The sequence below is a fragment of the Entelurus aequoreus genome, linkage group LG06, assembly GCF_033978785.1.
Source record: "Entelurus aequoreus isolate RoL-2023_Sb linkage group LG06, RoL_Eaeq_v1.1, whole genome shotgun sequence".
In the NCBI taxonomy this organism is placed as follows: domain Eukaryota; kingdom Metazoa; phylum Chordata; class Actinopteri; order Syngnathiformes; family Syngnathidae; genus Entelurus; species Entelurus aequoreus.
Genome location: NC_084736.1, coordinates 62,499,024 through 62,526,523, shown reverse-complemented (window position 1 = coordinate 62,526,523; position 27,500 = coordinate 62,499,024). Strand labels below are relative to the sequence as shown.

At 38.7% G+C, this 27,500-nt stretch overlaps 1 protein-coding gene across 2 annotated transcripts in view; it reads left to right on the top strand.

Annotated features, from left to right (window-relative positions):
• Positions 1-27,500, top strand: part of grk5l (G protein-coupled receptor kinase 5 like) — a 152,469-nt gene that overhangs the window by 88,235 nt on the left and 36,734 nt on the right. Inside the window, exons 2-3 of one of the 2 annotated variants that reach the window (XM_062051177.1) lie at positions 9,785-9,880; positions 12,858-12,970. In XM_062051177.1, the coding sequence (XP_061907161.1) occupies positions 9,785-9,880; positions 12,858-12,970 (209 nt within the window). Of the gene's footprint in view, positions 1-9,784; positions 9,881-12,854; positions 12,971-27,500 lie in introns of both variants that reach the window. The other variant, XM_062051176.1, reaches the window with a different exon arrangement.

Below are 27,500 nucleotides of genomic sequence, written 5' to 3'. Positions count from 1 at the left end.
GCCAGTTAAGTTAATTTACACCAGACTCTGTCATCCATGTATCTATGGACCTTGCTTTGTGCACTGGTGCACAGTCATGTTGGAAGAGGAAGGGGCTCGCTCCAAACTGTTCCCACAAGGTTGGGAGCATGGAATTGTCCAAAATGTTTTGGTATCCTGGAGCATTCAAAGTTCCTTTCACTGGAACTAAGGGGCCAAGCCCAACTCCTGAAAAAACAACCCCACACCATAATTCCTTCTCCACCAAATTTCACACCCGGCACAATGCAGTCCTGGCAACCTCCAAACCCAGACTCGTCCATCAGATTGCCAGATGGAAAAGCGTGATTCATCACTCCTGAGAACGAGTCTCTACGGCTCTATAGTCCAGTGGCGATGTGCTTTACACCAGTGGTCCCCAACCTTTTTGGAGCTGGGGACCGGTCAACGCTTGAAAATTCGTCCCACGGACCAGGGGGGGGATATTTTTTTTTCTTTTTTTTTTTTTTCCCCCCATAAAGAAATACAATCATGTGTGCTTACGGACTGTATCCCTGCAGACTGTATTGATCTATATTGACATACACATACACAATATGTATATATTGTGTTTTTTATGTTGATTTAACTAATTAAAAAAAAAAATTAAAAAAAAATATTTTTTTTATTATTTTTTTTATTTTTTAATTTCTTGCGCGGCCCGGCCCGGTGGTTGGGGACCACTGCTTTACACCACTGCATCCCACGCTTTGCATTGGACTTGGTGATGTATGGCTTAGATGCAGCTGCTCCGCAATGGAAACCCATTCCATGAAGCTCTCTGCGTACTGTACGTGGGCTAATTGGAAGGTCACATGAAGTTTGGAGCTCTGTAGCAACTGACTGTGCAGAAAGTCTTTGCACTATGCGCTTCAGTATCCGCTGACCCAGTCAGTTTACGTGGCCTACCACTTGGTGGCTGAGTTGCTGTTGTTCCCAAACTCTTCACTTTTCTCATAATGAAGCCCACAGTTGACTTTGGAATATTTGGGAGCGAGGGAATTTCACGACTGGATTTGTTGCACATCCTATGACAGTTGCACACTGCAAAAACTGAAATCTAAGTAAGATTAAATATCTCAAATAAAGGTGATATTTGCTTATTTTCTGTCTGATAAGATAATTCTTCTCACTAAGCAGATTTTTTGTTAGTGTTTTACTTGTTTTAAGGGTTCTGGTCCTAAATGATCTCAGTAAGATATTACAGATTTTTTATGAGCTATATTGAGTAAAACATGCTTGAAACTAGAATATCAACTGTAGCAAAGCTGTGTCATCAACACTCACAAGTATAAAACTACTTTTTTTAAAGTAATAATTTCTTACTTCAAGCATGAAACAAACAAATCATAATTTTGACACAATTGTGTCTCATAATTAAAACAGATGACAGCCAAATGGACTCTGCTGTTTTATTTTCAATGAAACAATAGAAAACACGTACTCATATAGTAGTACAGTTGGCACAGTACAGCAAACTGACAGTTGATATTTAAACATTTAACATGTGACACTTCAAAACAATTTTGAACAGAAATAGTTCATGCACATTCAGATAAATTCTTCAAAATTACAATTAAAAAAAATTATATATGTATATATGCGCACTAATTGACTGAAAGAGCACGCACTTGTCGCGATGATGTCATGTTATCGATGGGAAAATGCATTTTTAGACAATATGATTTGCCTGAGCGGCTAGTAGGTTGCCTTGTTGCCTTTCCATTAAGAAAAATAAACTAGTTTTTAGTATACACTACCGTTCAAAAGTTTGGGGTCACATTAAAATGTCCTTATTTTTCAATGAAGATAACTTTAAACTAGTCTTAACTTTAAAGAAATACACTCTATACATTGCTAATGTGGTAAATTACTATTCTAGCTGCAAATGTCTGGATTTTGGTGCAATATCTACATAGGTGTATAGAGGCCCATTTCCAGCAACTATCACTCCAGTGTTCTAATGGTACAATGTGTTTGCTCATTGGCTCAGAAGGCTAATTGATGATTAGAAAACCCTTGTGCAATCATGTTCACACATCTGAAAACAGTTTAGCTCGTTACAGAAGCTACAAAACTGACCTTCCTTTGAGCAGATTGAGTTTCTGGAGCATCACATTTGTGGGGTCAATTAAACGCTCAAAATGGCCAGAAAAAGAGAACTTTCATCTGAAACTCGACAGTCTATTCTTGTTCTTAGAAATGAAGGCTATTCCACAAAATAGTTTGGGTGACCCCAAACTTTTGAACGGTAGTGTAAGTTTACTGGTTTCAAGAAATGTAATGCTGAGCGCATATCATTATGTCATTTACTTAATTTAAGAATATTTTTCAACATGTTGAACAAAAACGTCTCTTTTTTTTCTACCAAGAAAAGTGGACTTGTTATTAGTGAGAATATACTTATTTTAAGTTATTTTGGGGTTCATTGAGGTTAGCTAATTTTACTTGTTTTGGAAAGTCTTGACAAGCCAAATTTTCTTGTTCTATTGGCAGATAATTTTGCTTAGTTCAAATAAAATACCCCTAATTTTTAATTTTTTTTTCTTGTTTTTGAACACTGACTTTTTGCAGTGCACGCTGGAAATCACTGAGAGCGGCCCATTCTTTCACAAATGTTTGCAGAAACAGTCTCCATGCTTTTGGGCTTGATTTTATGCACCTGTGGCCGGGCCAAGTGATTAGGACACCTTATTCTGATCATTTTGGATGGGTGGCTTAATACTTTTGGCAATATAGAGTAGGTTAGGCACACCGCTGCTGTAATGTAACAAAATGTGAAAAAAGTACATTTTTCAAAACATAGTGAATGGGATGTAAATAGCTGTCAATTGATCATGTCTGTGTCTAACTACATCAACACCACTCCTTGGTGGAGGCAACAAAGGAGCCACAGTTGAAATGGAACAGCAGGGAAGGGAAGGATGAGGCGGTAATGTGAAGACAAAAGTGCTGAAGCTTTCCCCTCAGAGGCTCCAGCATGACGTGGTGCCGCTTACATTCCAGCCTTATTACTTAAAGATGTTTGCTTGTCATTGCGTTTCCTGTTCTCATGCCCGCAGTATCGCCTCTCGCAGTGGTCCAGACGCTTGCAGCCCTTTTCCACTGCGCTTAACAGTTTAAGGACTCATCCGTCGCTTGGCGAGAGAGGACATGGATCCAGCAAAACAGACAAACATGACATCGGACACAACAGCTGGAATCGATAAAAAAGCAGTCATGGTTATGTCTGAGGGCCTTCAGGGAACGGCAGATGTGACGTCAATAAGGTTTAGTTGAATACACACTGCAAAAAGTCAGTGTTTTAAAAACAAGAAAAAAAAAATACAAAAGTAAGGGGCATTTTACTTGAACTAAGCTAAATTATCTGCCAATAGAACGAGAAAATTTGACTTGTCAAGACTTTCCAAAAACAAGTAAATTAGCTAACCTCAATGAACCAAAAAATACCTTAAAATAAGTATTTTCTCACTAATAACAAGTGCACTTTTCTTGATAGAAAAAACAAATTTGAGACCCTTTTTCTCAATGTGTTGAAAAATATTCTTAAATTAAGTAAATGGTAGTGCAGTGGTTCTTAACCTTGTTGGAGGTACCGAACCCCACCAGTTTCATATGCGCATTCACCGAACCCTTCTTTAGTGAAAAATAAAATGTTTTTTTTTTTTCAAATTCAAGACAAAGTTATATGTTTTTGGTAACACTTTAGTATGGGGAACATATTCTAAGTAACAAAGACTTAATTTAGAGTTATTTGGTTAGGGTTAGGGTTAGGGTTATAATAAGGCCATGCCAAATAAGGCATTAAGTACTTAATAATGACTAATCAAGAGCCAAAATGTTACTAATTTGCATGTTAATAAGCAACTACACTGCAAAAACTGTAATCTAAGTAAGATGAAATATCTCAAATAAGGGTGATATTTGCTTTTTTTCTGTCTGATAAGATAATTCTTCTCACTAAGCAGATTTTATGTTAGAGTGTTTTACTTGTTTTAAGGGTTTTGGTCCTAAATGATCTCAGTAAGATATTACAGCTTGTTGCTGAGATTTTATGACCTATATTGAGTAAAACATGCTTGAAACTAGAATATCAAGTGTTGCAAAGCTGTGTCATCAACACTCACAAGTATAAAACTACTTTTTTAAAGTAATCATTTCTTATTTCAAGCATGAAAAAAAAAAATCATGATTTTGACACAATTGTGTCTCATAATTAAAACAGATGACAGCCAAATGGACTTTTCTGTTTTATTTTCAATGAAACAATAGAAAATACGTACTCCTATAATAGTACAGTTGGCACAGTACAGTAAACTGACAGTTAATATTTAAAAATTTAACATTTCTAACAATTTTGAACAGAAATAGTTCATGCACATTCAGATAAATTCTTCAAAATTATAATTTTAAAAATTTTGGCCGGGGGCCGGGCTGTATATATGCGCACTAATTGACTGAAAAAGCACGCACTTGGCGCGATGATGTCATGTTGTCGATGGAAAAATGCATTTTTAGACAATATGATTTGCCTGAGCGGCTAGGAGACCCCGAGAGTAACAAGCGGTTGCCTTGTTGCCTTTCCATTAAGAACAATAAATTAGTTTTTAGTATAAGTTTGCTGGTTTCAAGAAATGTAATGCCGAGCGCATATCATTATGTCAAGATAATGGCACTAGCATTTACTTAATTTAAGAATATTTTTCAACATATTGAGCAAAAAGATTTTTTTTTTTTTCTACCAAGAAAAGTGCACTTGTTGTTAGTGAGGATATACTTATTTTAAGCTATTTTTGGGTTCATTGAGGTTAGCTAATTTTACTTGTTTTGGAAAGTCTTGACAAGCCAAATTTTCTTGTTCTATTGGCAGATAATTTTGCTTAGTTCAAGTAAAATACCCCTCATTTTTGTATTTTTTTTTCTCTTGTTTTTGAACACTGACATTTTGCAGTGTAATTAATGGTGAATATGTTCCCCATACTGAAGTGTTACCATGTTTTTTTTACTGGTGCACACAATGAAGCGTGCATGAACATCACCTTGTTCAAAGAACAAAACCAACACAGTGCATAAACTCACAACAAATTACACACCTGCAAATCAGTGTGACTTCTGCTGTTGCCGTATCCGTAATACGCCGATAGGGAGAAGTTTTTATTTACACGATGAGTCGGGTGTGTCTTGACCTCCGCCGAACCCCTGAGCCCGACTCACCGAACCCCTAGGGTTCGATTGAATCCAGGTTAAGAACCACTGTGCTAGTGCCATCATCTTGACATAATGATATGCGCTCGGCATTACATTTCTTGCATTTTTCCATCGATAACATGACATCATCGCGCCAAGTGCGTGCTCTTTCGGTCAATTAGTGCGCAAGGAATATATTTACAGCCCGGCCTCCGACCAAATTTTTTTTTATTGTAATTTTGAAGAATTTATCTGAATATGCATGAACTTTTTCTGTTGTTTGAAATGTCACATGTTAAATGTTTCAATATTATTTGTCAGTTTGCTGTACTGTGCCAACTGTACTACTATATGAGTACCGTATTTTTCGGAGTATAAGTCGCTCCGGAGTGTAGGTCGCACCGGCCGAAAATGCATAATAAAGAAGGGAAAAAACATATATAAGTCGGAGTATAAGTCGCATTTTTTGGGGGAAATTTATTTGATAAAACCCAACACCAAGAATAGACATTTGAAAGGCAATTTCAAATAAATAAAGAATAGTGAACAACAGGCTGAATAAGTGTACGTTATATGACACATTAATTACCAACTGAGAACGTGCCTGGTATGTTAACGTAACATATTATGGTAAGAGTCATTCAAATAACTATAACATATAGAACATGCTATACGTTTACCAAACAATCTGTCACTCCTAATCGCTAAATCCCATGAAATCTTATACGTCTAGTCTCTTACGTGAATGAGATAAATAATATTATTTTATATGTTACGGTAATGTGTTAATAATTTCACACATAAGTCGCTCCTGAGTATAAGTCGCACCCCCGGCCAAACTGTGAAAAAAACTGCGACTTATAGTCCGAAAAATACGGTACGTATGTTCTATTGTTTCATTGAAAATAAAACAGCAAAGTCCATTTGGCTGTCATCTGTTTTAATTATGAGACACACATTTCATGTTTCAAATAAGAAATTCTTACTTTAAAAAAGTAGTTTTATACTTGTGAGTGTTGATGACACAGCTTTGCAACAGTTGATATTCTAGTTTCAAGCATGTTTTACTCAATATAGGTCATCAAATCTCAGCAACAAGCTGTAATATCTTACTGAGATCATTTAGGACCAAAACACTTAAAACAAGTAAAACACTCTAACATAAAATCTGCTTAGTGAGAAGAATTATCTTATCAGACAGAAAATAAGCAAATATCACCCTTATTTGAGATATTCAATCTTACTTAGATTTCAGTTTTTGCAGTGCAGTGTGAGACGGAATGTCATATTTCAGTGTGAAATGGCACGATTAAGCCGTGGCTTTATTCAAATTGACAAAATAAAGGTATTTTAAAGGCCTACTGAAATGAATTTTTTTTATTTAAACGGGGATAGCAGATCTATTCTATGTGTCATACTTGATCATTTCGCGATATTGCCATATTTTTGCTGAAAGGATTTAGTAGAGAACAATGACGATAAAGATTGCAACTTTTGGTATCTGATTAAAAAAAGGCTTGCACCTACCGGAAGTAGCGTGACGTAGTCAGTTGAACATATACGCAAAGTTCCCTATTGTTTACAATGATGGCCGCATGAAGTGAGAGAGATTCGGACCGAGAAAGCGACAATTTCCCCATTAATTTGAGCGAGGATGAAAGATTTGTGGATGAGTAAAGTGCAAGTGAAGGACTAGTGGGGAGTTGAAGCTATTCAGATAGGGAAGATGCTGTGAGAGTCGGGGGTGACCTGATATTCAGCTGGGAATGACTACAACAGTAAATAAACACAAGACATATATATACTCTATTAGCCACAACACAACCAGGCTTATATTTAATATGCCACAAATTAATCCTGCATAATAACACCTGCGTGTTTGTTATGCTAGCTCCTAGCTCCTCTGCTAGCTCCTAGCTCCATAGAACACGCCAATACAATTCAAACACCTGATCAACACACACAATCACTCAGCCCAAAAGACCGTTCACCTAACCCAAGGTTCATAAAGCTTATATATTTTTAAAAAGTTACGTACGTGACGCGCACGTACGGTACGGTACGTGTTATGCTAGCTCCTAGCTCCTCTGCTAGCTCCTAGCTCCATAGAACACGCCAATACAATTCAAACACATGATCAACACACACAATCACTCAGCCCAAAAGACCGTTCACCTAACCCAAGGTTCATAAAGCTTATATATTTTAAAAAAGTTACGTACATACGCAAAAAAAAGCCAAAGCTGCATACTCACAGTAGCACGTCTGCGTCTTTGTCATCCAAATCAAAGTAATCCTGGTAAGAGTCTGTGTTGTCCCAGTTCTCTACAGGCGTCTGTGTATCGAAGTCAAAAGTCCTCCTGGTTAGAGTCTCTGTTATCCGAGTTCTTCCATCTTGACTGCATCTTTCGGGAATGTAAACAAAGAAGCGCCGGCTGTGTACTGTCGTGGCTGACTACGTTCGAAAAATACGTCCATTTCGCACCGACAACTTTCTTCTTTGCTTGCTCGGCTTCCTTCTCCATAATGCAATGAACATGATTGAAACAGATTCACGAACACAGATGTCCAGAATACTGTGGAATTATGAAATGAAAACAGAGCTTATTCGTATTGGCTTCAATGTGGAAGGCATACCCGTGTTCGCCGGTCTACGTCACGCGCATACGTCATCCTCAGAGGCGTTTCGAACCGGAAGTTTAGCGGCAAATTTAAAATGTCACTTTATAAGTTAACCCGGCCGTATTGGCATGTGTTATAATGTTAAGATTTCATCATTGATATATAAACTATCAGACTGTGTGGTCGGTAGTAGTGGGTTTCAGTAGGCCTTTAAAGAGTAAATAAATGCATTTTTTTGGGAGTTTGGATTATTCACGGCAGTGCAAAAGAGTCTGGCAGTCATGTATCAACCTCTGATGGGAACTGAGAAGGTCAGGAAAGGTTTTCTGCCCATGTAGACACACTTTAAACACACTCTGAAGAAAAATTCAGTGGAGAGACGAGAGATCACGATCGATGAATTATATATACAAGCTGAGACTATGATTTCCTTCAGGGAAGTGCCTGCAACAACTCCACCCCGCCTATCATTGACAACTCTGCTGAGAAAGACCAACTTGGTTAGTTTTCCAAAATGTTCAAATATATATATATATATTTATAATAGGGTTGTACGGTATACCGGTATTAGTAAATGATAAATGGGTTATACATGTATAGCGCTTTTCTACCTTCAAGGTACTCAAAGCAGCCATCAGGAGCAAGGGTGAAGTGTCTTGCCCAAGGACACAACGGACGTGACTAGGATGGTAGAAGGTGGGGATTGAACCCCAGTAACCAGCAACCCTCCGATTGCTGGCACGGCCACTCTACCAACTTCGCCACGCCGTCCCCTAACTTATAGTACCGTGATACTAATGAATCATATTCGGTACTATACCGCCTCTGAAAAGCACCAGTCCGCCATCCCCCCTGCCCCCTGTTGTCATCACGTCGTGTCATTGCTGGTTTACGAGCAGAGGAGCATGTTCGGCAGCGCACTATCACGGAGTACTTGAAAGCAGACAAGGTGTGTCGACAGAAAAGGGAGAACGGGCGCATTTTGGCTTAAAAACTAACGATAAAGGTGAAGTTATAACACTGAAACGCCCACCGGAAGAGGTGCTTTAAGACATGGCTAGCTAGCTAGCGGCTAAAGTCCGGCCCCAGTCGCCAGTGTTTTAGCTACTTCGAAATCACTAATCCTCGCCTCCATGGCGACAAATAAAGTAAGTTTCTTACAAGTATCATCCCTGCAGGATGAGGAATATCTAAACATGCTTCACTACACACCGTAGCTCACTAACGTCAAAATGTAAACAAACGCCATTGGTGGATCTACACCTGACATCCACTGTAATGATACAAAGAACAAGAGCGTATCAAGTCGATACCTCTATGAACATCTTCTTTCGTTTTTTAAAATGTATATTATGTTTATATACTCAGGAAATACTGTATGTCCCTGGACACATGAGGACTTTGAATATGACCAATGTATGATCCTGTAATGACTTGGTATCAGATTGATTCCCAAATTTGTGGTATCATCCAAAACTAATGTAAAGTATCCAAACAACAGAAGAATAAGTGATTATTACATTTTAACAGAAGTGTAGATAGAACATGTGAAAAGAGAAAGTAAGCAGATATTAACAGTAAATGAACAAGTAGATTAATAATTCATTTTCTACCACTTGTCCTTAAAAATGTTGACAAAATAATAGAATGATAAATGACACAATATGTTACTGCATATGTCAGCAGCTAAATTGGGAGCCTTTGTTTGCTTACTTACTAATAAAAGACAAGTTGTCTTGTATGTTCACTATTTTATTTAAGGACAAACTTGCAATAAGAAACACATGTTTAATGTACCGTAAGATTTTTTTGTTAAAATAAAGCCAATAATGCATTTTTTTGTGATCCCCTTTATTTTGAAAAGTACCGAAATGTATCGAAATAATTTTGGTACCGGTTCCAAAATATTTGTATCGGGACAACACTAATATATAATTTTGTTTTGCTTTTGATGCAGGTGGAGGAGGCAAGCGGAAAGGGAGGAGCAAAAAATGGAAGGAGATCCTTCGCTTCCCCCACATAAGTCAGTGCACTGAGCTGGGCAACAGCATAGGTAAGGTGGATATGTGTGCATGTGTATTAGGGATGTGCCGATCCATCGCCCACCAATCAGTATCCGTGAATTTTCATGAAAAAGTATGTGATCGCTTTTGCCGACTACTGGATTTTATTGCCAAAAACCAATGCCGATCCCCTCTGGCTGACACTGTATATATTTTTAGTCCCCTGGCTGACAAGCAGCTCGCAGTTAATTAGTGTCTTCACACTCAGTGAGGAGCTGCTTCTCTAAGCTAACAATAATCACTTCCATTACGGCAAATAAACTGAAATTCTTAGTATCCTAAGTATCATTACCAGGTATTTATTATCACCGAAGGACGAAGCTGAGCATGTTACGTATAGAGGAAGGAAATAAGGAACTAGCTTAAAGCCCCTTTCTACACTAAGGTTATCCAGGGTAAATCCCACCTAACCTTATCCTTGTCCACACACACACACACAATGGTCGTTTAAGACCCCTCCCACCCTCCGTCCGCCAGCGCAACGCGACCTAGTACCATGCGTGGAAAATGCACACGTCATAGTCACCTCCAGTGTTGCTTTGTGTGCAAGTTCTTAAATTAAATGTAACTTATCTGAACAATATCCAGTGTTGTGGTATTTCAATTAACTGGAATCCAGTGTGCTGTGGGGCCCTATTGTAGTGAATCACACCTGAGCCATCATAAATTAATCAAATCTTTATTGGACACGAAAGCAGGCAATGTGATAAAGAACATTTTACATCAATCAATGTAGGGATCTAGATATCTGGATATCTTCACTCTTTTGGCTTCACCTTCATTGTCCATTCGTTTTTGGTGACTTTATATACTCTGGACCTAGACGTTGAGTCCGCGACATACAAACCCCGTTTCCATATGAGTTGGGAAATTGTGTTAGATGTAAATATAAACGGAATACAATGATTTGCAAATCCTTTCCAACCCATATTCAAGTGAATGCACTACAAAGACAAGATATTTGATGTTCAAACTCATAAACTTTATCTTTTTTTTGCAAATAATAATTAACTTAGAATTTCATGGCTGCAACACGTGCCAAAGTAGTTGGGAAAGGGCATGTTCACCACTGTGTTACATGGCCTTTTCTTTTAACAACACTCAGTAAACATTTGGGAACGGAGGAGACACATTTTTGAAGCTTCTCAGGTGGAATTCTTTCCCATTCTTGCTTGATGTACAGCTTAAGTTGTTCAACAGTCCGGGGGTCTCCGTTGTGGTATTTTAGGCTTCATAATGCGCCACACATTTTCAATGGGAGACAGGTCTGGACTACAGGCAGGCCAGTCTAGTACCCGCACTCTTTTACTATGAATCCACGTTGATGTAACACGTGGCTTGGCAATGTCTTGCTGAAATAAGCAGGGGCGTCCATGGTAACGTTGCTTGGATGGCAACATATGTTGCTCCAAAACCTGTATGTATCTTTAATGGTGCCTTCACAGATGTGTAAGTTACCCATGTCTTGGGCACTAATACACCCCCATACCATCACACATGCTGGCTTTTCAACTTTGCGCCTATAACAATCCGGATGGTTCTTTTCCTCTTTGGTCCGGAGGACACGACAGCCACAGTTTCCAAAAACAATTTGAAATGTGGACTCGTCAGACCACAGAACACTTTTCCACTTTGTATCAGTCCATCTTAGATGAGCTCAGGCCCAGCAAAGCCGACGGTGTGTCTGGGTGTTGTTGATAAACAGTTTTCGCCTTGCATACGAGAGTTTTAACTTGCACTTACAGATGTAGCGACCAACTGTAGTTACTGATAGTGGGTTTCTGAAGTGTTCCTGAGCCCATGTGGTGATATCCTTTACACACTGATGTCGCTTGTTGATGCAGTACAGCCTGAGGGATCGAAGGTCACGGGCTTAGCTGCTTACGTGCAGTGATTTCTCCAGATTCTCTGAACCCTTTGATGATATTACGGACCGTAGATGGTGAAATCCCTCAAATCCTTGCAATAGCTGGTTGAGAAAGGTTTTTCTTAAACTGTTCAACAATTTGCTCACGCATTTGTTGACAAAGTGGTGACCCTCGCCCCATCCTTGTTTGTGATTGACTGAGCATTTCATGGAATCTACTTGTATACCCAATCATGGCACCCGCCTGTTCCCAATTTGCCTGTTCCAAATAAGTGTTTGATGAGCATTCCTCAACTTTATCAGTATTTATTGCCACCTTTCCCAACTTCTTTGTCGCGTGTTGCTGGCATCAAATTCTAAAGTTAATGATTATTTGCAACAAAAAAAAAAGATTACCAGTTTGAACATCAAATATGTTGTCTTTGTAGCATATTCAACCGAATATGGGTTGAAAATGATTTGCAAATCATTGTATTCCGTTTATATTTACATCTAACACAATTTCCCAACTCATATGGAAACGGGGTTTGTACATGGCGAACAATAACTGATACAGTCTGCTTTGCCAGTCCAATAGCAATCGCTGTTTTCCGTAGTCTTCCCTCGGCGGCCAGGTAATACAAAGCACACGCTAACTTTTTTTAAATCACATCCACGGGAGCCCGCATTCTCGTTGTCTCTCTTTCGACAAATGGACAAGGTTTTTCGGTAAGTAGAATCACAGCTGACCTGGACAATCGAAAGTTCTCTTGCCCGTGTAAAAAAATATCCAAGGAGGGAAACCTTAAACGATGGTTTAGTGTGGCTGACACGATGCTTAGGCTAAACAATTATTCGTTTAAGGAGTTATCCGGCTTAATGTAGACAGGGCCTAAATACTGTGTTGATATTGTTGAACTGTCAATAGAAATCACCATAAATACATTAAAAGATGTACTGTTGATACACGTGATTGGTATCGGTATTGGTGTCGGCTGAGCTCAGTCATAGGAATCCGCAGCATGAAAACCCTGATCGGCGTATCCCTAATGTGTACGCTTCCTGAAGTGTGACCAAAGTGTGTTTATCTGCAAATTAATGTATTGTGTTTTTTTTAGTAGACAAAGACTATGTCAGCATATGTGAGAAGCAACCTATCGGAAGGCAGCTCTTCCGTCTTTACTGTGAGACAAGGCCGAAACTGCAACGCTGCATCCAGCTCCTGGACGCAATGGTACACACACACACACACATTATTTTATTTGTTACCTTCTTGAGACCTCCGAAAAATGCCTACCTCTTTCTAGATATATAAAGATTTGTGTTTGCAACATTAATAATACATACATACTGTGCCAATATAAAAAAGCCTGTTGTGAAAAATGAGTTGAAATTTCACAAGAAAAAGGTCACAATTTCACAAGAAAAACTTAGAACTTTGGCGGTATTATAACAAAAGTCGTAATTTTACTCAACGCAAGTCAAAATTTTACAAGAAAAACGGAACATTTGTGCAATATTATGATAAAAGTTGGAATTTTACTCAATAACAGTCGCAGTTTTACGAGAAAAGCTTCAAATGTTTGGCAATTTTATGAAAAGAGTCGTAATTGTACTCGACAAATGTCACAATTTTAAAAGAAAACTTTCAAATGTTGGCAATATTATATTAATAATCGGGATTTTACTTGGCAGAATTATGACAAAAGTCATCATTTTACTCATTTAACAACAAAAAAAATTGGCAATATTGTGATAAATATGACAAATGTCATCATTTTGCATTAAAAAATAATCATTTTACATTAAAAATGTATAATCTTACGAGAAAATATTGCAATATTACAGAAACAGAAAGAATATGAGAAATTGTTCCCAATTTTATAAGAAAAGAGTCGACACTTGTGAGAAAAAGACAGCTTTTAGTTCATTTATTTTGGGGGGAATTTTTGGTTTGTAATTGGTTTTTAATCTTCATTATTTACTTCAAGTTATTACAGTATGTCTCTATATACATATTTATTTTGGCCAGAGGGGGGCGCATTTCTATTCCTTACACACATTATTATTTCATATGTTGACCAGAGGGGGAGCACTTTTAAAACCGACACACAGTCAATTTGAAAAATCCCTCCTTTTTGGGACCACCCTCATTTTGATAGATTTCACCACTAGGGGTGCAAATGAGACATTCTCTATTAAATGCAATGATTTTCCGTATTAGGACCATGATTTCGGCCCTAACTTGTTCACCGGTCCTCATATGGAAGGTACTTTTCCTTGTTGATGTCTCAAGAAGGGTAGAAATACAAGAACACACACACACACACACACACACACACGGACAATAACTGTTAAATGTGTGAAATGTGTCTCTCCACCCCACCCGTGTAACAATTACCACAATTTGATAAAGATGTTTAATATGTGTACAATAAATCAGGGGTCTTCAACATATTCGAGACCAAGGACCCCCCGAAGTGATTGAGAGAGAGAGCGGGGACCCCCTACAGTACTTATATATCTTTTAAATTAAACTGATCCTAAAAGTGCAGTACTACCTCAACTTACAATCTTATTTGTTTCCGTGATGGACCGCTTAACTCAAAACAAATATCTCAAATCGACGTCACGCATTGAAATAAATTGAAATAATTTAAGTTGGATGCTCGGCCCCCCAAAACATCACAATTTTAAGATGTAACATGCCTTTTAAAAAGGAAAAACAAACTTTACAGTATGAAATATTGTATAAAAGCCATGTAATATAATGTTATGACAACTAATATAGTTTCATAAAGTAATGTAATAACAATGTACATTTACTTCCAGAAGTCAAACACACCATCAACAGCTTCTCTTTATTTTCATTGATAAATGTTCGCCGTTGAGATATTGCTCTAACGTCCTTGGCTGGCGTTATTGACACATTCTGTTTCAGTATGGTGCAGACGAGCAGTGACACACTCCAACTACTCCACCAAGTCAATTACATGCTCTGTCATGTTTTTGATGATCGCTTTATTTAATTCAATGAATTTCGACACTGTCCTTCACACTCCCTTTCCTCCTTCCCATGCTTGGAAAAACAAGTATAAGCTAATGCTAGCGAGTAACACCAAATGTTTTGGTTGGATCTTACTGGGATCAATTGCTACGCTAACTAATGGTGCACACTAAAAAATGCTGGGTTATTTTGATAACCCAATTTATGAGTTGCGAGTGGGTTCAATTTTGTAATTATTTTTATGACTAGCAATCCATTTTTTGGATTATAAGGGTATTATTTTAACTTAATTTGTAAAACTATGAACCATTTTTGGGTTGTTTTTCAATGAGTAACTCATTTTTGGATAAAACAAGGCTTTTTTTTAATTAAAATGGTACTTTTTTCTTGAAGGGAATTTTATTAAGGATTAATCTCATTAACATTATTTACAATCACACATCTTATGTACATGGAAATATTTGAGCATGCTGTATAGAACTACTAATGTCATGATCCGTCATGTTTGTTTAGTTTTTGACTCCCTCAGTTCCTGTTTTGAGCACCCCTAGGTTTGTGTTTTAGTTGCCATGACTGCAGATTGTTTTCACCTGCCTCTGATTAGTGTTCGGGACGCTCACCTGCTCCTGGGGACTAATCAGAGAGCTACTTATTCCCTGCTTTTCGCCACACTCAGTATGGCTTTCTTATTTGCTTACACGCAACATTTACGACGGCTACTAATTGGATTCCGGAGCTAAGCTTCGCCTTTTTGTTTGCCTTTTTACATTATTATATTATATTATATATATTATTATTCTTATTATATTACTAGTCCGTTAGCTTCCCGTGCTATCGGCACGCTGGTGTTCTTTTGTTTGTATCCCGCATGATTTATGGACAATAAATATCTTGCTTTTGAGTATATTTTAATGGAATAAAAATGATTTTGATCAGTAGTTGGGAAGGAGTAGAACAAACCAGCAGTAAAATGTATAATTTTTAATCAACTATTGGGTCAAGGAGCGCTAAATTGCCCAACCCAATAGTTGGGTCTGGAATAACCCAACATTGTAGTGAGCATAACTCAGCTTTTGTGTGAAATAAATCTGATTAGATTAGATAAGATTAGATTTAGATTTATTGGTCCCCTTGGGGAAATTCATTTTCACTGCCGTACATTTGAACAATAGACATTACACATCACAAAAACAAAAATAACAAAAAAGACATCCTACATGACCAACACATTTACAGGCTTGTCAGACAGGTCGGCCGGGGCTGCTGTTAAGGGCGGCTATAGCTGCAGGGATAAGGCTTTTCCTGAGGCGGGGCCTCTGGAATTTGATGGTTCTGTACCTGCGCCCTGATGGTAGTGGGATGATGTATTGGTGTAGTGGGTGAGTGATATCCTGGACTATTGTTCTTGCCAGTCGAGTGATGGACCTGTGGTTTAAGTCTGAAATGTTGGGTGTGGGTAGGCCGATGATTTTAGCTGCTATGTTTGTAATAGTTGGGTTATGAATCAACCAACATTGAGTTAGCATAACTCAACTTTTGGGTTGAATAATTCAACCCAATAGTTTGGTTGGGAATAATCCAACATTAAGTTATCATAAGTCAACTTTTTGGTTAAATAATTCAACGCAAAAGTTGGGTTGAAAAAATTCTCCCAAAATGTTGACTTAAAATAACTCAAATAAGGGGTCCGTCCTTTTCTGAACCAGCAGTTGGATTGAAATTGGGTTATTTTTTAACCCGACATTTTTTTAGTGTGTGGGGATGCTTGTAACTCAAGTTTTTGCTTTCAATTTAAAGCATAACTGTGGAGGTTGCCCTCTAGGGGGTTCTTCGGACCACCCCACACTGCCACGAGAGCCCGGAACTCAGGGTATTACACTGTTTTATTTTCTTAAATAGCAATAGGCTTCTGCTTTCCAGCTCAATGTCTTTTCCTCCTGCATCCGCTCATCAGCACCTCCAACTCCAACTCTGTGTCTCATGCCGGCTGCTGCTAATAAAGGCGACAGGTGATTAGATAACAAGGCCCACCTGGGCCATCCACTCACCCGTCGCTGTCTTTGAGGCCGGTCCTGGCACACCCCGTTCCGCGGCAGGCCAGCAGGCCACGCCCCCCTCCACAATAACAATTAGATAGATAGATAGATAGTACTTTATTGATTCCTTCAGGAGAGTTCCCTCAGGAAAATTAAAATTAACCGAGAGACAGCTTTTATCTCAAAACAGTCTTGAGATGGGGCACTCTTAAGTTGAGGTACCACTTCACCTTGTTAACCAGATGTTTCTGAGGTGCAGAGTAAGCTTATCTCTCTTCCGCTTGTGTATTTTTGTCGCGAAAGGATCGCAATACGATCCCCGCTAGCTGAGGATGGTCTCTCGAGCAGTCACGGGGAACCTGACAGAGCCTCATGATTTGGCACAGCAGTAACGATAAGGGCAGGTCCTCCTTGTTGGAGGGACATGTGTATAAACCGGTGTCCTGCTTGACAGAGCTCCTGTTTGTTGCTCAATGTGTCATGTGCATTGCTGAATGAAAGATGTCTATTTATCTCTTCACTAAAGTAGTGTTTTTCAACTACAACACTGTGTGTGCCGTGAGATACAGTCTGGTGTGCCGTGGGAGATTATGAAATTTCACCTATTTAGGTTAAAAATATTTTTTGCCAACCAGTAATTATAATCTGCAAATTACGTGCCGTTGTTGTGTGTCGGTGCTGTCTAGACCTCGGCAGCGTAACCGTGTAATACTCTTCCATATCAGTAGGTGGCTGCCGGTAGTTAATTGTTTTGTAGATGTCAGGAGTACGTTGTTCGACAAGGATTTGTCGTCGTATCTAAAGCTTAAACCAAAAATACACAATAGGTGAGTGTCCTTAAGAAAAGGCGTTGAAGCTTAGGGAAGGCTATGCAGAACGAAACTAAAACCTAACTGGCTACAAAGGAAACAAAAACAGAATGCTGGACGACAGCAAAGACTTACTGTGGAGCAAAGATGCCGTCCACAAAGTACATCCGAACATGACATGACAATCAACAACGTCCCCACAAAGAAGGATAGCAACAACTTAAATGATTGCTAAAACAAAGCAGATGCGGGGTATAGCGCTTAAGGAAGACATGAAACTGCTACAGGAAAACACCAACAAAACAGGAAAAGCCACCAAAATAGGAGCGCAAGACAAGAACTAAAACACTACACACAGGAAAACAGCAAAAAACTCCAAATAAGTCACGGCGTGATGTGACAGGTGGTGACAGTACATCTACTTTGAGACAAGAGCTATATTGATGCATGGTTAGTTATGGTTTAAAGTCATATCCAACAATTGCGACAACGACTTTTTACTGTCAACTGAGTTTAATTTTTTAAGGATTTCTGCTGGAGGTGTGCCTCCGGATATTTTCAATGAAAAAATATGTGCATTGGCTCTAAAAAGTGTGTTGGATCCGTGCGTATCAAAATACATTTAAATTTGTGAAAAAATAGTGGGGGGAATATGAAAATAATCAACCAAAAATTTTACGACCCTCCTGCTGTACCTTCACGGACTCTCTAGGGCCGGGATATTTAACTAAATTGTTACATTTCCAGAAAGCTAAGGACCGGGGAGCCAGACTTTTCACTTCACTATTAGTCTCATGTTGTATATTCCGGAGAACCAGTGTCCTCTACAGTAGACATTTGACTTTGGTCTATTTATTAGGTCAGAGTTATGGGAGCGCTCTGCTGTTTTTGAGGACCTTCTGCAAAAATGTGAGTTTTTCACAAGTTTTTTTTAACTAAACCTGTTGAATAGCCCAAATGATGAAAAAGAGAGGACCTAAGATGGAACCTTGAGGAACACCACTTGTAGAAGTTGAACAAATGACTACTGACTGCATCTGAAGTAAACCATAGTAACATAAATCAGGTTATGAAAAAAGTCAAGTCAAGTTTTATTTATATAGCACATTGGAACAACTTATGTTGACCGAAGTGCTGCAAAAGGTCACATGAGATAATAAAAGCAATAAACCAGTGAATAATAGAATAAACAAATAAATGTGTAACTGACCAAAAAGAAAGGATTGAAATGTAAATTACACATGTTGAGTGGCGTAGCTCGGTTGGTAGTGCGGCCGTGCCAGCAACCGGAGGGTTCTAGGTTCGATCCCCGCTTCTGCCATTCTAGTCACAGCTGTTGTGTCTTTGGGCAAGATACTTCACCCACCTGCTCCAAGTGCCACCCACACTGGTTTAAATGTAACTCGGATAATGGGTTTCACTATGTAAAGCGCTTTGAGTCACTAGAGAAAAGTGCTATATAAATATAATTCACTTTACATTGGGACTCCAGTGTGCTATGTTTGCTAGCAAGGTTAAAATACCAATGCAAAGATCTGACAATGTGTTTACAGTGGTCCAAGTTCCTCGAGACAAGGGGTCGGCAACCCAAAACGTTGAAAGAGCCATATTGGACCAAAAATACAAAAAACAAATCTGTCCGGAGCCGCAAAAAATGAAAAGCCGTATTTAAGTCTTATAATGAAGGCAACAGTAAGTGTCTATATTAGCTATAAGTTAAGTTAAAGTACCAATGATTGTCACACACACACTAGGTGTGGTGAAATTTGTCCTCTGCATTTGACCCATCCCCTTGTTCACCCCCTTGTTCATTTTTGGGGATTTAACCCCCAATTCCAACCCTTGATGTTGAGTGCCAAGCAGGGAGGTAATGGGTCCCGTTTTTATAGTCTTTGGTATGACTCGGCCGGGGTTTGAACTCACAACCTACCGATCTAAGGGCAGACACTCTAACCACTAGGCCACTGAGTAGGTGTAATAGCCTACTATCAAATTGACTATGTGTCGCAGGCTGAAGCAAATCTTTGTTGACAGAAATGTTGAAATATAACATTTATTCTACACATTTTTACAACATTAGAAACCATTTGTAAATCATAGGCTACTACTGACTACTGGCTTTTAATGGCCAAAGGTACAGATGTTTGTCCAGGTTTAAAGGAAACGGCAGACTGTCTTCTTCTAATGGATTAATTACAATCTTTGGCAAGCTAGGTAATGTTTGCTGTGGTCTGGAACAACATGGCACACAACTATCTGAAATGCAGCCAATATAACAGATAAACATATATAAACAGATAATGTGTCATGAGACATGCACAACTAAATTATATGCAAAGAGGATAAAAGTAAAGGATATTAAATGAGTTCAAATATACCTACAAATCAGGCATAATGATGCAATATGTACATACAGCTAGCCTAAATAGCATGTTAGCATTGATTAGCTTGCAGTCATGCACTGACCAAATATGCCTGAATAGCACTCCAACAAGTCAATAACATCAACAAAGCGCAGCTTTGTGCATTCACACACAGTATAAACCTTTTGGTGGACAAAATGAGACAAAGGAGTGGAAGATTTTCAATCAATCAATCAATCAATGTTTATTTATATAGCCCTAAATCACAAGTGTCTCAAAGGGCTGCACAAGCCACAACGACATCCTCGGTACAGAGCCCACATAAGGGCAAGGAAAAACTCTCCCCAGTAGGACGTCGATGTGAATGACTGTGAGAAACCTTGGAGAGGACTGCATAGGGGAGACCGAAAAGCAATAAATGTCGAGTGGGTCTGTTTACATGTAAACAAACTGTTGCGTCACAGTCCACACTATGGTGAGTTCAAGAACCGCCGAAATTAGTAGGACAAAACGATGTCCACCAAATACTCTCATCAGTGAAGCATACACACAATCATATTAAACAGTGGGCTTTTTAACCATTGGGAAGGTTTGTGTCATGTTTGTCCTCAAACAAAAAACATACTAAAACAAAAAGAAAATTTTTACCCCATCTTTTTCCATCCTTTTTTAAAAATGCTCCAGGGAGCCACAAGGGTGGCACTAAAGAGCCGCGGGTTGCTGACCCCCGCTCTAGACAAAAAGCGCACTAGTGTTTTTAGAAATTTGCTGGAAAAAAGTTTGTCTCACAAGTTTTCAACTTAGTGTCATTCCCAGGCCGGATTTGGCCCCGCGGCCCCCAGTGAAGACCTCTGCGATAAAAAATGAAGTCACAACCAGCAGCTGCATAGCTCAAGAGTAACAACAAGGGGGACGGATTGCGATGCGACACTTGGGGGGGTTTTATTGGCATTCCTAACTATTTCTTTTGGTGAATTTGCACTGACTTCCTGGAGTCTTGTCATCATCCAAAGGTTGCCTAGCAACCAACAGCAACTGCATATAACATACCCCCCCATACTAAAGCTTTAGACTTGCTCGTCTATGTTTTTGTATCGGACTTGCTTAACTAATACAAAAATCACCTGTGTGTTGTTAGCGCCACGACACTATATCTCTGTGTGTTTTCGTCCAGATGGAATACCTCCCACATGACACGTTTAAGTCTTTATCTATGCCCAGAATATCTTTGCGGCCATGTGACCACACAGAAAGGGCAGCATTGTTTCCCACAGCACACCATCCATTTCTAACATACACTCTGCAAATACACACATATATATCCCGTCCCCTCCCCTACCCTCCCCTCCCTCTGCCGCTGTCAAACCGCCGTGGAAGTGCGACCCTTCGCGCGGGGGAAGCCGCCATAAATGCAGTCATACCAATTTGGAGATCGTTCTGCACAGGCCACAAGCGACTGACAATAAAGAGGAGCGGGGTGTTTACAACCATGAAGGTGTTTGGCCCTGAGTGAATAAACAACAGGGTGGTTAGGAGTTGTTACTGTAAATAAGCATGTTTAGTAAATGAACGTTATTAAAGGCCTACTGAAATGAAATTGTCTTATTTAAACGGGGATAGCAGATCCGTTCTATGTGTCATACTTGATCATTTCGCGATATTGCCATATTTTTGCTGAAAGGATTTGGTAGAGAACATCGACGATAAAGTTTGCAACTTTTGGTCGCTGATAAAAAAAGCCTTGCCTGTAGCGTGACGTCACAGGTTGAAAGGCTCCTCACATTTCCCCATTGTTTACACCAGCAGCGAGAGCAATTCGGACCGAGAAAGCGACGATTACCCCATTAATTTGAGCGAGGATGAAAGATTCATGGATGAGGAACGTGAGAGTGAAGGACTAGAGTGCGGTGCAGGACGTATCTTTTTTCGCTCTGACCGTAACTTAGGTACAAGGGCTCATTGGATTCCACACTTTCTCCTTTTTCTATTGTGGATCACGGATTTGTATTTTAAACCACCTCGGATACTATATCCTCTTGAAAATGAGATTCGAGAACGCAAAATGGACATTCACAGTGACTTTTATCTCCACGACAATACATCGGCGAAGCTCTTTAGCTACGGAGTTAACGTGATAGCATCATGCTTAAATGCAGATAGAAACAAAAGAAATAAGCCCCTGACTGGAAGGATAGACAGAAGATCAACAATACTACCAAACCATGGACCTGTAACCACACGGTTAATACTGTCCAACCTGGCGAAGCCTAGCAATGCTGTTGCTAACGACGCCATTGAAGCTAACTTAGCTACGGGACCTCGACAGAGCTATGCTAAAAACATTAGCTATCCACCTACGCCAGCCCTCATCTGCTCATCAACACCCGGGCTCACCTGCGTTCCAGCGATCTACGGCGTGACGAAGGACTTCACCCGATCATCGATGCGGTCGGCGGCTAGCGTTGGATAGCGCGTCTGCTATCCAACTCAAAGTTCTCCTGGTTGTGTTGCTGCAGCCAGCCGCTAATACACCGATCCCACCTACAGCTTTCTTCTTTGCAGTCTTCATTGTTCATTAAACAAATTGCAAAAGATTCACCAACACAGATGTCCAGAATACTGTGGAATTTTGCGATGAAAACAGAGCTGTTTGTATTGGGATACAATAGTGTACCAATACTTCCGCTTCAACCATTGACGTCACGCGCATTACGTCATCATACATAGACGTTTTCAACCGGAAGTTTCCCGGGAAATTTAAAATTGCACTTTATAAGTTAACCCGGCCGTATTGGCATGTGTTGCAATGTTAAGATTTCATCATTGATATATAAACTATCAGACTGCGTGGTCGGTAGTAGTGAGTTTCAGTAGGCCTTTAATCTAACGTTAGTGAGACATTTTGGTTTCTTTATATCTATATATAGAACATTGGGGTCCAAGCTTGTGATTAATATACACTATACTGCCAAAAGTATTTGGCCACCTGCCTTGACTCACATATGAACTTGAAGTGCCGTCCCATTCCTTACCCATAGGGTTCAATATGATGTTGGTCCACCTTTTGCAGCTATTACAGCTTCAACTCTTCTGGGAAGGCTGTTCACAAGGTTGCGGAGTGTGTTTATAGGAATTTTCCACCATTCTTCTGGTGAGGTCACACACTGATGATGGTCGAGGAAGGCCTGGCTCTTAGTCTCCGTTTTAATTAATCCCAAAGGTGTTCTATCGGGTTCAGGTCAGGACTCTGTGCAGGCCAGTCAAGTTCATCCCCACCAGACTCGGTCATCCATGTCTTTATGGACCTTGCTTTGTGCACTGGTGCACAGTCATGTTGGAAGAGGAAGGGGCTCGCTCCAAACTGTTCCCACAAGGTTGGGAGCATGGAATTGTCCAAAATGTTTTGGTATCCTGGAGCATTCACAGTTCCTTTCACTGGAACTAAGGGGCCAAGCCCAACTCCTGGAAAAACAACCCCACACCATAATTCCTCCTCCACCAAAATTTCACAATAAAGGCCAAAATTTACTATTCTCTTGGCAACCTCCAAACCCTGACTCGTCCATCAGCTTGCCAGATGGAAAAGCTTGATTCATCACTCCAGAGAACGCGTCTCCAGTGGCGACGTGCTTTATACCACTGCATCCGACGCTCTGCATTGGACTTGGTGATGTATGGCTTAGATGCAGCTGCTCGGCCATGGAAACCCGTTCCATGAAGTTCTCTGTTGGAAGGAATTGGAAGGTCACATGAAGTTTGGAGCTCTGTTCAGTTCAGTTAAGTTAAAGTTAAAGTGCCAATGATTGACACACACACACTAGGTGTGGCGAAATTATTCTCTGCATTTGACCCATCACCCTTGATCACCCCCTGGGAGGAAAGGGGAGCAGTGAGCAGCAGCGGTGGCCGTGCCCGGGAATCATTTTTGGTGATTTAACCCCCAATTCCAACCCTTAATGCTGAGTTGTAGCAACTGACTGTTCAGAAAGTCTTTGCACTATGCGCATCAGCAGAGAGCGTGACAGAGGCAGGGAATGAGACCGTTTTTTTTCAGTTTGTGGGGCCGAGGAAGGAATGTGCTCAGGGGGTTCCACAAGGAAGGCCGCATGCATTTTGTGCATGCGTGCTGGATACCCCACCCCTGCTTCCTAAAGGGTAAAGGGGCGTCTTTTCCATTTGGCCGAGCCCATACAATGTAAATGATTTCACTGTGGAGTGAAGTTGAGGTCAGGGTGAGGTATGATCTGGACAAAAAGGATTGAGGTTACATGTCTAAGGCAGGAGTGTCCAAACTTTTTCCACTGACCCTTAAGGATTTTGGTCAAAAAAATATTTTTAAAATGTGTCATTATTTTGTATTATTATTCAAGGTTTAAATCTGTAGATCAACATTAGGTCTATCTGTCAATATAAAGTTGTTAAAGATTTAAGTTGTATGCCCTTTTTGTCAAAGAAAATCGTGTTTTTTTTATGGAAAATAGACAAAATATGCAATATTTTCACCCAGTGGAATATTTGAGATTATATAATAATTGCAGCCTTAAAAAGGTCAATAACTCATAACAACATTGATTTTAATTTATTTATTTTTTTAGCAATGACACTTAAAAAAAAAAAAAAGTCCCACTGAAATGATTGTGTATCTAAAAGGGTCCTACTCATTAAAGTGTTAAAAAATAATTTATTTTTTATTTTTTACTTTTAACACAATAATCTCGAGATCAACTTCAGATCTATCCGTCAATTATAAGTTTTATTGTTGTTTATGTTTTTTGTTGGTTCGTTTTAGGCCCTTCTTTAAAAAAAAAAAAAGTGGAATATTTGAGATTATATAATAATTGGAGCCTTAAAAAGGTCAATAAGTCATAAAAACATTGATTTTAATTAATTGTTATTTTTTGAGCAATGACACTTAAAAAAAAAAAGTCCCACTAAAATGATTGTGGATCTAAAAGGGCCCTACTCATTAAAGTGTTAAAAAATATATATATATATTTTTTCACTTTTAACACAATAATCTCGAGATCAACTTCAGATCTATCCGTCATTTATAAGTTTTATTGTTGTTTATGTTTTTTGTTTGTTTGTTTTAGGCCCTTCTTTAAAAAACAAAAAAAGTGGAATATTTGAGATTATATAATAATTGGAGCCTTAAAAAGGTCAATAACTCATAACAACGTTGATTTTAATTAATTATAATTTTTTGAGCAATGACCCTTAAAAATAAAAAAGTCCCACTAAAATTATTGGGGATCCAAAAGGATCCTACTTATTAAAGTGTTAAAAAATAAATTATATATTTTTTTGTACTTTCAACACAATAATCTCGAGATCAACTTCAGATCTATCCGTCAATTATAAATTTTATTGTTGTTTATGTTTTTTGTTTGTTCGTTTTAGGCCCTCCTGTAAAAAAAAAAACAGCTTTGTTGTTGTATATTGCAAACACAAAATATGCAACATTTTCCCCCAAAAAATATTTCAAAGTGGAATATTTAATGTGACGTAATTGGAGCCTTGAATAGGTCAATAATTCATAATGACATTGATTTTGATTCATTATTATTTTTTAAAGAAAGAAACAGCCTGCATGGCAGCTTTGTGTTATTAGAGTCAACATTGCAACATGTTCTTGTTACATTTCACCTGTTTGCTCTTTTATACCACTTTTTATGTGTATTTTTAAAAAAAATGTTATCGTATTTTTAGAATGTGCCGTGGGCCGGTTAAAAAATTGCCATACCAGGCCGCACTTTAGACACCCCTGGTCTAAGGTATTATCAGTCTTGTAATAAATATGATGTAACTCAGGGGTCACCAACGCGGTGCCCGCGGGCACCAGGTAGCCCGTAAGGACCAGATGAGTCGCCCGCTGGCCTGTTCTAAAAATAGCTCAAATAGCAGCACTTACCAGTGAGCTGCATCTATTTTTAAATTGTATTTATTTACTAGCAAGCTGGTCTCGCTTTGCTCGACATTTTTAATTCTAAGAGAGACAAAACTCAAATAGAATTTGAAAATCCAAGAAAATATTTTAAACACTTGGTCTTCACTTGTTTAAATAAATTCATTATTTTTTTTACTTTGCTTCTTATAACTTTCAGAAAGACAATTTTAGAGAAAAAAAAATACAACCTTAAAAATGATTTTAGGATTTTTAAACACATACCTTTTTACCTTTTAGATTCCTTCCTCTTCTTTCCTGACCATTTAAATCAATTTTCAAGTAAATGTATTTTTTATTGTAAAGAATAATAAATACATTTTAATTTAATTCTTCATTTTAGCTTCTGTTTTTTCGACGAAGAATATTTGTGAAATATTTCTTCAAACTTATTATGATTAAAATTCAAAAAAAATATTCTGGCAAATCTAGAAAATCTGTAGAATCAAATTGAAATCTTATTTCAAAGTCTTTTGAATTTATTTTAAAAAAATGTTGTTCTGGAAAATCTAGAAGAAATAATGATTTGTCTTTGTTAGAAATATAGCTTGGTCCAATTTGTTATATATTCTAACAAAGTGTAGATTGGATTTTAACCTATTTAAAACATGTCATCAAAATTCTAAAATTAATCTTAATCAGGAACAATTACTAATGATGTTCCATAAATTATTTTTTTAATTTTTTCAAAAAGATTCGAATTAGCTAGTTTTTCTCTTCTTTTTTTCGGTTGATTTTTGAATTTTAAAGAGTCGAAATTGAAGATAAACTATGTTTCAAAATGTAATTGTCATTTTTTTTTGTGTTTTCTCCTCTTTTAAACCATTCAATTAAGTGTAAATATCATTAATTATTAACAATAACATAGAGTTAAAGGTAAATTGAGCAAATTGGCTATTTCTGGCAATTTATTTAAGTGTGTATCAAACTGGTAGCCCTTCGCATTAATCAGTACCCAAGAAGTAGCTCTTGGTTTCAAAAAGGTTGGTGACCCCTGATGTAACTGGTCTAAGGTATTATCAGTCTTGTAATAAATATGATGTAACTGGTGTGTTGATAATATCAATGTTAAAAGCATCAGTTGTATGTGTGTCCTACATAGTATATACTGTATGTCCTCTCTGCCCTGTTTTGAAGTGTCCGTGACGCTGCTGCTTTTTAAAGCCTAAATCTCCAGGCTTATGTGTGTACGTGCTGTATGTATACGTGTGTGTGTGTGTTTTATAGTGGAAAGCTAGTGACGCTGGTGTGACACACTGTGACACTCCAGGACCTCGAGGAATCCTGCCGTGTTTTCTGTGGGGTTGCCAGGCAACACAGGGCCTCGTTGGGGGGGGGAAAAAGGCACTGACAGAAAGAGTCAGGCTAGTGTGCCTTGTTGGCCCACCACCCTTTTTTTTTCTTTTTTTTTTTTCTTTGTGCAAGTTAAAAGTGCTTCCCTCAGAAATGCGTCACGGCGCTTTTCATGTCTTTGAGAAATCCAATGTGTGCGGCGTTTGACAGCCGTACCTATCTGTGTGAATGGCGACATATGTTCAGACACATGGCCGAGAGCGCCATATGTTTGTGTGAGAGTGGCAGTAACACACGCATTTAGCCAGTTAC